A 15,354-nucleotide genomic window follows, 5' to 3' on the forward strand; every position below is an offset into this window, starting at 1 on the left:
GTTTAATATTACCAGCTGGAAAAACGTTAATTCTCCTCTTGAATAGTAAAATATACTATACAATCGACTCTAACGACGTTCTGCAACTTCGATTTTCCACTTAGGTATTTCAGGCTCAGAACGAACAAATGGAATTTCTTTCTTTTCATTACTAACACGTATTTCTTACCACTTCTATAACGAATTTGAGTTCACATTTCTTTCGGAGATAACTGATAATAAAACATCGCACAATAACTCTTAAGATTCTTCATGGGTATAAACGTTTTTCGCTGTAAGTGGATTTGCAGTCTGTACTAGCAAGTGTTAGCTACATGTCTGCACTATTTAAATCTATAGTAGTATATGAAGACAATTCTTTCTTAAAAATCTCGAAAAGTACATTACCGATTTCCTTCCAGTTTTTACAATTCCCTGGTGAATGTTCGGACGAACATAGGCTACAGTATTTTTTTTACGACAACGATTTTTAGGTAGCTTCCAATTTACATTGGCTACTGAAATTTAGTATATGGATTTTAACTGACGTTAAGTATGAGCGCAAACAAATCTCGGCAGATTCAGACATGACAAGTCGGATAATTCCCTTCTGTTGCCTATTTTAACACAGTCTCACAGGTCAAACTGAGGATGACACTTGCAACAGTGTCAAAAATTGGTTTGGGTCCGTCAATAATACTGTTTCTCGAAAGTGCTGTGGACTACTGGAGTATGTATTGGGGTTCACCAGGTTACAGAGGAAATCTAAAAACAAGTAGCAGAGAGATTTTATACCTGTTCTGTTTCAGTGCAGTTTTGGATGGTAGCAAAGGAAACAACTAAAATGGGGAAAAAGCCAGCTAAATATTCAAGAGATGTTAGCCAAATTGATTCAAATAATAAAAATGGAGAAGAGAAAGTAAAATATATTAGAGGAAGAGACAGAAGTGGGAAAGAGATACAAGGAGACGATTATTGGACTACATGGGAAAAAAAAAAATGTAAATTAGTTACAAACTATGGTGTGCACACAGTTTATTCAACATGTAAACATCACTACAGATATTCAGATTTAGGTCATGACGTGTTTGATATGTGTGCCATCATTGGTATGATGTGGCGCAGATGAGTAGCGAAATTCTGCATGGCCCACTGAAGTGTCGGAAAATTGATGCTGCCGATGACCTCCTGAATGGCTGTTTTCAGCTCAGCAATGGTTTTGGGTTTAACACCGTATGCCTTGTCTTTAATACAGCCCCACAAGAAGGAGTTGCATGTACCCCAGAGCCAGAACGCGGTCCCCAAAGGGCTCCTCCAGGACATCAAACACTCTCCTGCTTCGATGGGGTTGAGCTCCGTCTTGCGAGAATCACATCTTGTTGAAATCCGAATCACTTTGGGTAATGGGGATGAAATCACCTTCCAAAACCTTCACGTACTATTTGGTAGTAACCATGCCATTAAGGAATATCGCACCGATTATTCCGTGACTGGACATTGCATGCCACAGTCACCCGTTGAGAGTGAAGAGGCTTTTCGAGTGCAAAATGTGGATTCTCAGTCCCCCAAATGCACCAATTTTGCTCACTGATGAACCCATACAAATGAAACAATGGCTTCGACACTAAACCAAACTGTACAGCACATACTAATTCCCATCATGCCTAGCAGCCAACTGTGCAGTTTGAACATCCTAACGCAAACCTTTCAAAAATTACGATGATATTATTTCGTATAGTTCAATAGTTGTCACCCTGTATATACACTGTGGTGACAAAAGTCATGGGATGGCGATATGCATGTACACAGATAGCAGTAGTATCATGCATACAAGGTATAAAAGGATAGTGCATTGGCAGAGCTGTCATTTGTACTTAGGTGATTCATGTGTAAAGTTCCTGATGTGATTATGACCACATGACGGGAATTAACAAATTTTGAATGTGGAATGGCAATTGGAGCTAGATTCCTGGGACATTCTGTTTCAGAAATTGTTAAGGAATTCAATATTCCGAGATCCACTGCGGCAAGAGTGCACTGAGAGTACCAAATTTCAGGCATTACCTCTCACCACTGACAATACAGTGGCTGAGGGCCTTCGCTTAATGATTGAGAGCAGTGGTGTTTGTACAGAGTTGTCAGTGCTCACAGACAAGCAACACTACGTGAAACAACTGCAGAAATCAATGTGGGATGTACGATAAATGTACCTGTTAGGACAGTGTCTTGAAATTTGGCATTATTGGGCTATGGCAGCAGATGACTGACGTGAGTGCCTCTGGTAAAAGCATGACATTGCCTGCAGTGCCTCTCCTGGGCTTGCAACTGTATCAGTTGGCCCCTAGATGCCTGGAAAACAATAGCCCATTCGAGGGGTCCCAAGTTCAGTTGTTAAGAGTTGATGGTAGGGTTTGAGTGTGGGGTAGGCCCCACAGAGTCATGGACCCAGGTTGTCAACAAGGCATTAAGCAAGCTAGTGGTGGCTACATAATTGTGCAGGCTGTGTTTACATAATGCACTGGGTCCTCTGGTCCAACTGAACCTATCATTGGCTGGAAATGGTTATGTTCGGCTATGTTGAGATCATCTACAGACATTCATGTATGGTACTTTTATGGATGACAATGCAACAAGACACCGGGTCACAAATGTTTGCAATTAGTTTCAAGAACATTCTTGCCAATTTCAGCGAATGACAAATCCACCCTGATCGCCTGACATAAATCCCACTGAACATTTATGAGACATAATCAGGAAGTCTGTTTGTGCACAAAATTCTGCACCAGCAACACTTTTACAATTACAGGCAGCTATTTCCGTAGGGGACTTCTAACAACTCATTGAGTCCATGTCATATCGAGTTGCTGCACTACACCGGGCAGGAGGAGGAGGTAGGAGGTATCGCAATGTAAGGTACCCCTTACTTGCAGATAAGAATGCATTTTAGTTTATTTCCAGTTTTGCTATTTTACGTATGTGAAGTGAATGTCTCAGCACTACTATGGAGTAAGGAATGAACGGTAGGTTCCCACACTAGCTAGTAGAGGCAGTTGGTCATCTGGTACTTTCAGAAACAGTGGGATGAGGTGCGGATGCAGAAATCGCTCATGATGTCAGCAAAGAGATACCTGGGGAAGCACATCTTCCTGGCGCAAATCAAGTAACTGATATTAATAAAAATTTGCTGACAAAAGTTGCCCTTTGCCATTCAGATATTAGGAGGAGTCTACAGGTCATAGATACTATCGTGCAGTAATTTTACGAAGCCAGGAAATGTTGAAATTAATAAATAAATGAATAACTTTGGCATAACTGAGGTTGAACAACCTTATACGAACTATACTGATTGTACGCTCAAGTTACAGCCTGTGCACCATAGTCGGATTCGTTGATAGGATTTCTTTTGAACTAGTCATGCAGTAGACCATACTTTCCAATCATTACTAGTTAGATAATAATCAGTGTGAACAAGTTCATTTTACAGTGTTTCTTAAATAAACACAACACAATGGCATCCTATGTTAAGATAATTTACACAAAAAAAAAAAAAACTTCTTCCCGCTTCATTACTTAAAACACAGACAGCTGTATTGCACTTTCAGAGTCCGACAGAGCTGATATGGCTCTGCAAGGGGACATAAAACTACAAGAGCATCTCCACATAACAGGTAGGAAGAATTCCTATGTGGCAGCTCAATAAGTCAGTTCAAGGACAGGCTGGCTTAATTATCGTAAAACTCAACCAGGAAAGTGTGGCCAGCTATACTCTATGCCACTTATACCACCATCTGTGGACTCATGGCTGAACTGAGACATTTCTGGAGGTTTAGTACGAGTGTGTGTGTGTGTGTGTGTGTGTGTGTGTGTGTGTGTGTGTGTGTGTGTGTGGGGGGGGGGGGGGGGGGGGCCTCTTGCACGAAGACTTTTATTTCAATGTGTGTGTGTGTGTGTGTGTGTGTGTGTGTGTGTGTGTGTGTGTGTGTTTTTGGGGGGGGGGGGAGGAGGGAAGGAGGTTGATTTATTTGGGGGAGGGGACCAAACAGCGAAGTTATTGGTCCCATCAGATGACAGAAGGATGGGGAAGGAAGTCAGCCATGCCCTTTTAAAGGAACCTTCCCAGCATTTACCTGAAGCAGTTTAGGGAAATCATGGAAAACCTAAATCAAGATTATTGGACACGGGTTTGAACTGTTGTCCTCCTGAATGCAATTCCAGAGTGCTAACCACTGTGCCACCTCACTCAGTAGCGAGGGGTAGGAGAGAGAGAGAGAGAGAGAGAGAGAGAGAGAGAGAGAGAGAGAGAGAGAGATGGTAGGCAAGAGATGTAAGGGCAGGACAGATAAAGTGGGAAAATACTTCAGGTTATGAATGCGGCACAAAAGTAAGGGTAAATAGGTAAGCTTCAGATTGATATTCTGAATGTATTGTGCAGTATAAATAATAACAACAGAGGAAACAGAGAGCACCACCCATTTTCGGTAGTGGCATCTGAAAGTAACAAGGAACAGGAAACACAGATGATAGAATTTCTGATGATTACATGAAACAATAATCTGACAAAATCTGCGGGAAAGTCTAGCATTGAAACATGAGTTTGAAATATTGAGGTGCCACGTCACCCAAGTTTTAATGCAATAATGACACAAAAGGTAAAATAGAAGACGCCAAAGAGATGACAGCAGAATTTTAAACTAAGGCACTATCGGTTATTTACTTCAAATTAGAAATAAACAGTCATTCATGCTGTAAGATGTGAATTCAGTGTCATTTGATGAAAGGGTTTTACACTGTGAACCTCCCTAACATGATTAGAGGAATGAAACTTATTTTAGCCAAATATGAAATGGATTAATTCCTACCTCTCACTTTTAAGATTCACTGTACGGCGCGCTCGCATAACCCTCAACCCCCCCCCCCCCCCCCCCCCCACACACACACATATTCACCTGATTCAGAACTAAACATAGCGATGTTGAGAAAATTTTTTTGCATAAACATTGAGAGTTTTGCTGAAAAAACTGTTAGTATCTGTCAAGTGCAGAAGGTGTTGCACAATTTAAGAAAAGCAGAAACTGAATGGAATGAAAGGGGAGCTAAGCTTTACAAGTTGATTTAGTTCTAGTTGTGGAATGATACTGAGACCACGGATAGTTTCAGGCACTAGTGAGACTTGCTCAGTTTTTGAAAGTATCATGGTAATGTTGTAGACAATATATGAGTCGGAAATCAGAGCTGGAATCTGTTGCACAGCAAAGAGGGAGTTGGAGGTGGTCCAAATAAAAATACATTATATATATAAATGAAAAAAACATTATGATGAACTTTTGTTCTTTGGGGCCCACAGTGCAAAATATGTCTTTTAATGACATGATTATTTTTTAATAATAGCCAGCTATACTGCTATCTAAATTGTTTACATTTTATCACAATGAGCCCATTTCTGCAAATTTCTATCATCAGGTGCTTTGTAAATAAAGATTCAAATCCTCTCTGTTGGGCTTTCAAATGACCACTGCACTAGGTCCCATGCTTTTACAACTTTGCTCACTGATCCATTAAGTGATTTAAATGTGCAACAAATATGTGATGGTGATAGGAAAGTGGAGAGGAATTAAAGAGAAAGAAGGCTAAGTCCTTAAAAATCAAGTGAAACCAAACAGATAGTTTAAGATGGTGACATGTGTTATATCAGTTTTCCGTGAAAGTCTATGTGACTTCTACATCTGTGAATTTGGAGTACCAGAGTACAAGATTTTGACTGCACACTGTTGCCTATGTGTTAGTGGTGAAGAGGTGGTTCGTTAATGATTTCATTAAAGGGTAGTTTCTTTTCTCAAGCTGATAATCTTGTGTGGACAACAAGTGTTACATTAACAGTATCTATCTATATAACTGCATATTCGCGAAACACTGTAAAGTTGCTTGCAGAGTACAGATGTAGAATAGGTAGGTATGGTTATCTTTTAGCTAAATTGGACATATTTTTGAATTTCACTCTCTTAATCTGTAGTTTTTTCCTTTTGTTACAGTTGTACTTTGAGGCTTACGTTTCTTGCTTCCAGATGTTTCCACATTTCATTTAGTAATGACTTTTTGGTTAGGATCATTAGTATCTCAGAATTTAAAGATACAATATGTATTACTTTTATTTTTGAGTTTTATAAGTTATTATTTTCATTCACATGATTTGATCAAGAATATTTGTCAGTTTACTTAGTAATAATCATGGTATGGATGACTAGAGACTGCTTTCTTAAAGGATGCTGTACTTTTATTTTCCTTTTTTGTTTTAGATAGATTTCTTTTATATGTGACCATTGCATTAATTGCATTAAAAGGAAGATAAACTTGAGAAAACAATAGTAACATTAGCCCTACCCCAACATTTCTAACCTGCGATCTTTCTCACCGTAAAACCTGCCCACTTGCCACCACTACCCCCTTCCCTCCAGACACAGATAAATCTAACATAAGTGGCTGTGGAATCAAGTATTACAGTTACTAACTTACATGTATTCACTGTACAACATTTATATTTAGGAATTACCACCACTAAACTTGTTGAGTGCATGAATAGACATAGAAGAACTTCTGCAGAATTGACACGGAATCAGTTGGAGGCAGTGCAGTGTATATTAGCAGTGTTTCTTTTCCTGTCTAGCGATCAGATCTTGGACTTTTTCTGAGTGCAATAAGATTGTTACAGCACTTACATATCAAGACTTAGTTCAGGTTCATCAATAAAGATTTCCTTAACTAATCAGTTGTACAATTCCTCACATATAAGCCATGTACAATTTTATTGCATTTAGAAAGATTCCAAGGTCTGATCTCTAGACTGGAAAAGGAACACTACTAACATACACTGCACCACTTCCAACTGATTCCTTGCAAATTCTCTAGAAATCCTCACAACGATAAATTAGGGTAAGAGTTCAGATTAATGTAGGTCAACAACTGCCCAAAAATCAAAACTCCGAAAGTTTCCATGGAAACAAATGCTAAGTCTATTTCTTGTGTCAAAAATTACTCCAGCTGGCTAATAACCTCCATATCAATGTGCTGTGATGTTAACAGTACTATTCTGTCCTTGTTTATTGTGTGTTGTATAATTTGGATTATGCATCACACAACGAGGAAAGCACAAGGATATCAGTCATGACCATGGTTAGGATTCAGCATCATGCCATATCACAAAGGACAAGGAAAGGAATTTTTCACACTGAGCAGAGGATCTCTCAACAACTAGTAGAGGAGTTACTGAAGTACCTGGCTGTATATTGCTAATTATAAGGTCCACAACAGACTCCTCACTGCCACCAAGACAACCTGTAAACTATGATGTCCAGTTACCCCTCTTGTAGAAATCTTTCCCTTCCCTGGAGAAGAATGTACTGTCTTGTATAAACATTTTTTAAAAATCTATCTTCCTACTGAAGTACTTTAGTGCATTGGATGGGACTCTTACTATTAATTATCACTACTCCACAACAGGTGCCATCTTACTTTGTTACAGGTGCAGGTGGACAGGCAAACACTGACACTGAGTGTGCTCAAGCAATTATTTTTACACCAAGTACTTGTAAAGCTGGAGCAATGGGGTCTTGAAAATATAGGATTGTATCACCAAAGGTCTCCTAGACTTGTCTTGAGTCAATCGTTGCTTCAGGAGGAGGAGGAGGAGGAGATTAGTGTTTAACATCCCGTCGACAACGAGGTCATTAGAGACGGAGCACAAGCTCGGGTGAGGGAAGGACGGGGAAGGAAATCGGCCATGCCCTTTTAAAGGAATCATCCCGGCATTTGCCTGAAGCGATTTAGGGAAATCACGGAAAACCTAAATCAGGATGGCCGGAGACGGGATTGAGCCGTCGTCCTCCCGAATGCGAGTCCAGGTTGCTTCAGATGGAGATGGCTATCTTAAGAGTTCATACAGAACTGGGAACACAAACACACTGTTCCAGGATAATGAACACTTTTGCTGCAGAGCCAATATTCACTGGAAGTTGCACAACAGGGTTGTGTGAACAAATTGCCGGAACAGGCAACACTGTCTAATGAGATTATTTCAGATTTCTTTTCAATAATTTTTCAAGGTTAAACTACCCTGCTTTGTTAGTAGAGTGCACCTAAAGTTCCATGTTAGCACATACAAGTTGCCAAGTTTGACTTTTTATTTACTTGTACATTCCTTCAAATATAACTCACCTCCTAAACCACTGGATGGATTTCAACCAAACTTTGTACACATATCACTAAATGTGCAGAATGAATCACTGTAGGAGCAAGAACCTCCTACCTCTGAAACGGGCAGGGATGGGAGTGAAAAAAGATGTGTAGCCCAAGACTTGCAAATAACCAGATTCTACTCACCCATTATTTGAGAATGAGAGCACTTAGTAACTTGCAACACACGTTATACATAATCTTAAATGCGAAACCTTTTTCTCACTGAAAATCCCACAAAAAGGTGAAAGGAAAAATTTTTATCGCTTACTACATTTTTGCTGTTCATGCAGTAAAACTGTTGCATCATGCATGATGTTTAAATTTGTTACTTCTTTGCTACTAAATCTATTCGGAACATATTTTACAGATTGTACCCACATATACCGCTAAATGTACCAATGAAATAATAACACTATACAACACATAGTTCAGGATATGTGACGTCATAAACATTGAGTCGCATGAAACAAACTAAAGGACAAAAATCACTAGAGTTACAAGTGAGCTACGTGTAGATATATTTAAATATATGTGAGATGGGCATATGTGGGCAAAGCCATGGGCAAAAAGCTCCTCTTAAACCCCTTGATCAATTTCAACTGAATTTGGTACACATACTACTATCAGGCAAAAATAATAATAATAATATTGTGGGGTATGGACTAATAGAAGCTTGGAACACACACACACACACACACACACACACACACACACACACACACACACACTACCCAGGTGACATCGATTACTCAGCTAGTCATGCTAACAAATACGGAATGAAATATTCACTCACACAGAGCAAAGAATGTGTAATACATTACCTATTGTTTTGTGTCAATAGTCGTCCACCCTATTGGGTGCTAACTGGTCCACAATTCACTAAACACAAACTCAGCCATCACTGATTGTGATGAGCAATTTAGCACCATGTACGTGGCATTTGTAGTTCACAATGCCACAGGTAAATTGAGCATCAAACTAACTTCCATTTTGTGTATGAAGTTGTGTACATCACCAATAAGACAGCACCACAAGAAAAGGAGAGAGGGAGGTGTGAATGATCAGGATGGGGGAAAGTGAATGGACAAGAGGTGTCTTTGGTGTTCCCTCAGTCCACGGAATCTGTCAGCATTACTTTAAACAGTATCTTGCAATTGTGCCTTTTTTAAGTATGAGCAGAATTATATTTCCACTGCCTACTAATTTGATTGTTGGTTATGAACATGGATGAAATCATTCACTATAGCACCCACTAAGCTTAAAAAAGTATTGGGGGGGGGGGGGGGGGGGGGAAGACATGAAATGGCTAATTTGCATCCTCTCATGTTTAACTCCTATTCTGACACCACTAAATCAACCCCTGAGACAAATTTCGCTTGGTAGGGACTTTTCACTTCACCATTACACTGCATGCCATCTCTCAATTCAGCTTATAGTGGCGGAAGATTGCTCATTTCCAGTGAATGTGGGATTGAAAAAACAAAATGTTTTGATGGACCCTCAATATCTGGAAGAACATTTGTGAAACCGTGTTCAGATTTTGGAAGTTCTCGATCTGTCATATTTTCAACAGAGTTGTTAAGAAATGGCAGATCAAATTTCCCAGACATAATTTTGTCTTCTCTTCTTACTGAATGAGCATTTTTGCAAAGGTCGGAAGTAAGATTTTGTTAAAAGTCCAGAAGGAGGAGGAACTGTGTTTGTAAGTAAAACCCGGGCATATTTCCAGTATTCTCAATCAGTTTCCACACAATAGGGTGTTCGGAACTAACAAATCATCTGGCAGACCATAGCTTTCAGGTAAGTGAAGTACTTACCAAAATCTATGGTTATTGCAGGTATGTGACGTAAGTGCGCTTATCTTTCCTTACGTGTATTGTGTAACGTAATCAAACCACCACCTTTTTCACTGTGTGAACACAACATAAAAAGCGTATAAAATTTGGTGTTTTTACCCACCACATATATTTGTGTTTCAATGGTTTTGTGTTGCTTGCATACTCTACCAAAGAGCACAAATACAAGGAGACTGTGACAGAAATATTCACAGAAGAAAAAAAATTATAAGAGACTGTAACCCATAGTAGTACAGTTTGTTACCAGTTTTATGAGCAACTGAAGCAGGCATAGCTGTTGTGATGCTGAGAGCACTTCCTGGTGCAAGGAAGAAAGTGACAAGTCATATGAGTGAGATGATGTCAGAACTTGTAGTGGCCACTGGTATCACAGCTGCGCTCAGGATAAGCACAGTGTCACATTACACTACCCCAAAATTGTCTGTGGCCCACACGTCAGATTGTCCATTTCTGAGGGCATGCACACAGTGGGCTATTCACATTCCTCTGTGCCACACACACACACACACACACACACACACACACACCTCTCTTCTTATTGAATGACCATTCTCACGAAAGTTGGAAGTACAATTTTGTTAATAAGTACAGGGGGAGGAGGGACTGTGATTGCCCATAGAATCCAGACATGTCTCCAATATTCTCAACCAGTATGCACACAGTAAGGTGCTCAGAACATATCATCTGGCAGACATATCTTTCAGATAAGTGAAATACTTACCAATATCTATGGTTATTTCAGGTATGTGACATGAGTGTGCTTACCTTTCCTCACATGTTTTCTGACTCTTGAACAGCTCTTTGCCAGAAGCACAAACTTGATATATTTTAATCTCAGGACTTTCAAGAAAATTCTGTGGCCTTCAAATCACACTTTAAACTCATCTTTTGATCCTTCATGAGCTATAGTAGTATTAAAGTATCTTTTGACATTTAGCTTACAATAGGGATGATGACATCTTTCCATCAATGTTAATGGTGAGCCAGCTTCCCCTCTTGCATCAACAACAATTAGGTTTATGTAGTGCCCCCTGTTACCATGCCATGAGTAAATATAGTAACAGGTTGTGTTGCATAACAGTTGCATATCACTCCTTGTGGGCTGGCTATATTACTATGCTCCACTTGTTCTGCACGTCACTGCCAAAAGTAATTACTAGGGTAAGGCTACAGTTGTTAAACCAGTCACCAAAAGTAAGTGTAGAGGGCCACAGATAGGATGTCAGATACCACAAAAGCTATCTCAGTGTATTTTAGAGATTGAATAAATGATACTTTCATTTCTCTGAGTGTATTCTGTTTGTTTCTTATCCCTCCTCCCCAAATTTGTGTACCATTGAGTAAAAGTCTAGAGCACATCAAATCTGTGTGTAATTATACATAACTACTAGTGTAAATATATACTGTTCACTCAGTGCCATTACAAACAAATTTAGTGATCAGATTCTTACAGATTAATTTAATATGGTACAACTAAGGAGTCAGAGATGTGAAGCAGAATGGCTGTACTGTGAATAGTTCATGTTGGAGGAGTGCAATGCCAATGTGACTGAACACGAAAGCAAATCTTCCACATTAAATACCATTTTAAAAAAGGAAAAAGATAATCTTATCACTTATATATTATCACACTCGAGTCCCCTTACATATCTATACTCTCTTTGTGCAGTTATACAAACATATACAAAACAGTGGAACATCCCAGATAGAGCCTAACCGATGAAAGTGTAAGCCTGGTGAAGGGGCTAACAGTGAGCTTTGGAATTAATCAGATGGAGTTATTCCTGTATTCGGGAAAAAATTAAACACCATGTACAACCTATTTCACTCTGTATTATTCCCTTTACCAGAGAAGGAATACCAAAGAATTTGGAACAAATATACCTGGTGCAAACTACAACTCAGGTATTTCCAAAATACATCATTTTCCTTCCAAGCACAAACTTTGCCAGGCTACAACTGCCCAAAACAGAAATGTAAACCACTATACATGAAAATTAATGTAAAAAAGTCCACATTGCACAATGAAGGCAAATACCTGAGCGAAATACAACATTCTGACAAAAAAATTACACAAAGTCTTTCTCAATTACCTATATTTTTCTTTAGAGTGGTTCCCATTCAACAGAAACCTCTCTTGAAACAAAGTAAATCCCTTTTTCATTTAAATGCTAAACAGTCTTTTTCAAGTCTCACAGGTATATGTAAGTTCTCACTGAAGAGATTTAACAATAGCATTTATTTTTTCAATGCATTCTTCTTTCTTCTTATTAATCTGATTTTCTGTATCAATCTGAGCTCTGGTTGATTTTCCAGGAATCACTTTATCAACATAGAGGCTCTGATGCTGTGAATAAAGCTCCTTCAATTGCCTGTAAAATATAAACACGAGTTGTTACTAATTTTTTTTCCTTCCATTGCAAATGAACAATTTCTTATACAAGCTTGACATCACAAATTACAACAAACAGAGATTCAAAACTCAGTGCAAATATTCCTAAAATAATGACTATAAATATTCACATTCTACTGCCCATGATCTTCACTTTCTCCTGTCGACGGTTTGACCCACTGCTAGAGATTTTATTGTTGAATATAGTTTCCAGCATTGCTGTGCTCTGTAACAGGACATTATATTGACTTATAGTGTGCATTTTCTTTTCAAATGTCTGATTGATATATGAAACTCTACAACTGGCATATGACATTCTGTGGTTGCTGATGTGAATGACACAGTCCAATCACTGAAGATGATGAATGCTATCAAAGGCAGCCTAAAGGAAAGTAAAAAAATAACAAAACATGGGTCTCTACCTGTCTTTTCCCTAAGCCATCACAGCAGTTATGGGCAAAATAAAGGAGTTGTCTACATAAAAAAAAACCAGAGTGTCCAATCACGTGCATTTTAACAGAAGAAAGTACCTTATATAAGACACAGGTTCTTCAAAGGTAGAAATCTACAGTATCATGATCAAATCACTAAAACAAAGTGTTACAAGTTACCAGAAGTTTTGATGATAACTGAAGGTTTATTTACCATCCTTCAGTCTTATTTATACAGAAATACATGAGAAGTTTGAACAACAATGCCTTCAGTCACAATATTTTTTATGTTTTATTGAATTATGTGATCCACTTTGGAACCTGTGAGTCATCTTCAGGTACAAAATGTCTAATACCTAATTTACACAAGCTCGAGAGAGATGATACCCATGTTTCTTTTATGAGAAAGTTAGATGTTATGTTTTGTATTTTATGACTCAAGCTCATAAAATATATGAAAAATGGTGGAACAAACAGCGATAAACTTACTGAACAAACAAGGAAGAACATTTTTACCCTTTTGAGGTCAACAAACATTCATTAGTTCATTTTGTCATGACATGTCACGTCACTCAAGCCACACATTTGTTTACACATTTTAAAAACACTTCACTTCACAGAAGTACACTGCCAGAAAAAAAATTAGTACACCGTCTTAGAGGTTTCCAAATCAGTAAAGATTTATTGTTACAACAATGCATATGGAGTATATGAAATGATTACATTTACAGATCAACAGCACAAGCAGTTCTGAGGTACCGGGTATCAACCCATACTGAAACACCCATACAAGCAAGTGATGCAGCCTGTAGCAGCAGGAATGCAGGCACTAACTCTGGCATCCAGTCAATCATACAGACAGTGAATACTGTCCTGGGATGCATTTTTCCATGCCTGCGAAACCTGATCACTATACGACTGGATAACCTTAGTTCTGTAAGAATTGTTGATTGATGAGTCACAGGAGTCACTTCTGCTCCATCACATCCCACACATGCTCCACTGGAGACAAGTCTGGAGATTGTGTTGGCCAGGGAAGCTGTTGCACATCGAGTTTCACGGGTAGTCTTGGGTGAGCATTATGCTGTTGGAAAAATACATAATTTTCCTGTTGCAAGAATGGCAAAAGAATGAGTCTAACAACATTCTGCAATTACCAAGTGCTGGTTAGCATTCCCTGCAGAAAAACAAGAGTTGTAGCTTTTAACATCCCAGGCCGTAAGACTTGGGGTGGGACCAGTGTGTCTTGGGCAAATGTACTCAACAATAGTGCTCATGAGATGTACGTCATAAATGTAAACAGCCATCATGTGCGTGCAGGCAGAGTCTGCTTTCATCACTGAAAACCATGGCGCGCCATTTCATTTTCCAAGTGATCCTCCGATGGTATCAATCAAGCAAGTCATGCATGTCAATCCTGTGGTGGAGTGGAAGATGGGCTAAAGGTGTGCATGCCCACAGTGCTATTGCTAACAACTGGTTGTGCTGACACACCTGGCTCACAAATCCTTTCATCCGTGCTGTGGTAGCTGCACAATTTGCCACTGCTGCCCTTCCAATACGACAATCCTGGTGAGTGTCTGCACTGCATGGATGTCCAGAACCTAGTCTACAAATGTGAGAATGTTCACCTAACCACTCATATCAGCATTGTTGCACAACTGACGCAGAACGTCTATCTTGTGTGACAATCCTCCAAAATCAGCATTCCATCACTCAGAAGGCCACAATTTGATCTACTTCAAACTCATGCTGTTGGCTGTAGGAAGCGAGAGTGCATCTCTGTGGTATGATTGGCTGTTTGCTTCACACGTTTGCACTACACTGAGTCATCTGGCTGTGAGCATTCCCTATTCAATGGTAGGCACAGATGGCACTCTGGTAGTTACGACACTACACTATATGTTGGCAGATGATGATAAAACCATTTTTAGTACATTTATTATCCTCCAGGTAGCATCTGATGCCACTGGAGCAAAATCGACGTCGTCTTTCCAGGTGTACCATTTTCCTTTTCCAGCAGTGTAGTTTAACCTGATACAGCATAAACTTCATCCTTGCTCAATAAGGTTAAACTAAATCTGCGAAGTGTTTTTACAATGTGTAAACAAATTTATGCATTGAGTGACATGATGTGTGATGACAAAATGAATAAACCAATGTATGCTGACCTCAAAATGTTAAAAATGATCTTCCTTATTTGTTCAGTAAGTTCCACTATTTCTCACATATTTTCCGCTCTTGACTCATGAAATACAAAACATAACATCTAACTTTCTTGTAACAGGAACATGCATTTCATGTCACTGAAGAGCAAATGCAAATTATGTATTAGACTATTTGCACCTGAAGATGCACCCACAGAGTGCAAAATGCATTGCATAATCTAACAAAACATAAAAGAATGTGACTGCAGGTAGTGTTATTCAAACTTCCTGTGTACTGAATAAAGTCACATTCACAGTGA

The 15,354-nt window shown here is 39.1% G+C and overlaps 1 protein-coding gene across 1 annotated transcript in view; it reads right to left on the reverse strand.

The window, feature by feature from the left end:
- Positions 1 to 12,143: 12,143 nt before the first annotated feature.
- The window catches only part of LOC126183534 (dolichyl-diphosphooligosaccharide--protein glycosyltransferase subunit 1), a 103,902-nt gene continuing 100,691 nt past the window's right edge, over positions 12,144 to 15,354 (reverse strand). Inside the window, exon 10 of the mRNA XM_049925602.1 lies at positions 12,144 to 12,436. Coding sequence (XP_049781559.1) covers positions 12,277 to 12,436 — 160 coding nt within the window. The 3' untranslated portion in view covers positions 12,144 to 12,276. The remainder of the gene's footprint in view (positions 12,437 to 15,354) is intronic.

This window comes from Schistocerca cancellata, chromosome 4 (genome assembly GCF_023864275.1).
Source record: "Schistocerca cancellata isolate TAMUIC-IGC-003103 chromosome 4, iqSchCanc2.1, whole genome shotgun sequence".
NCBI lineage: Eukaryota > Metazoa > Arthropoda > Insecta > Orthoptera > Acrididae > Schistocerca > Schistocerca cancellata.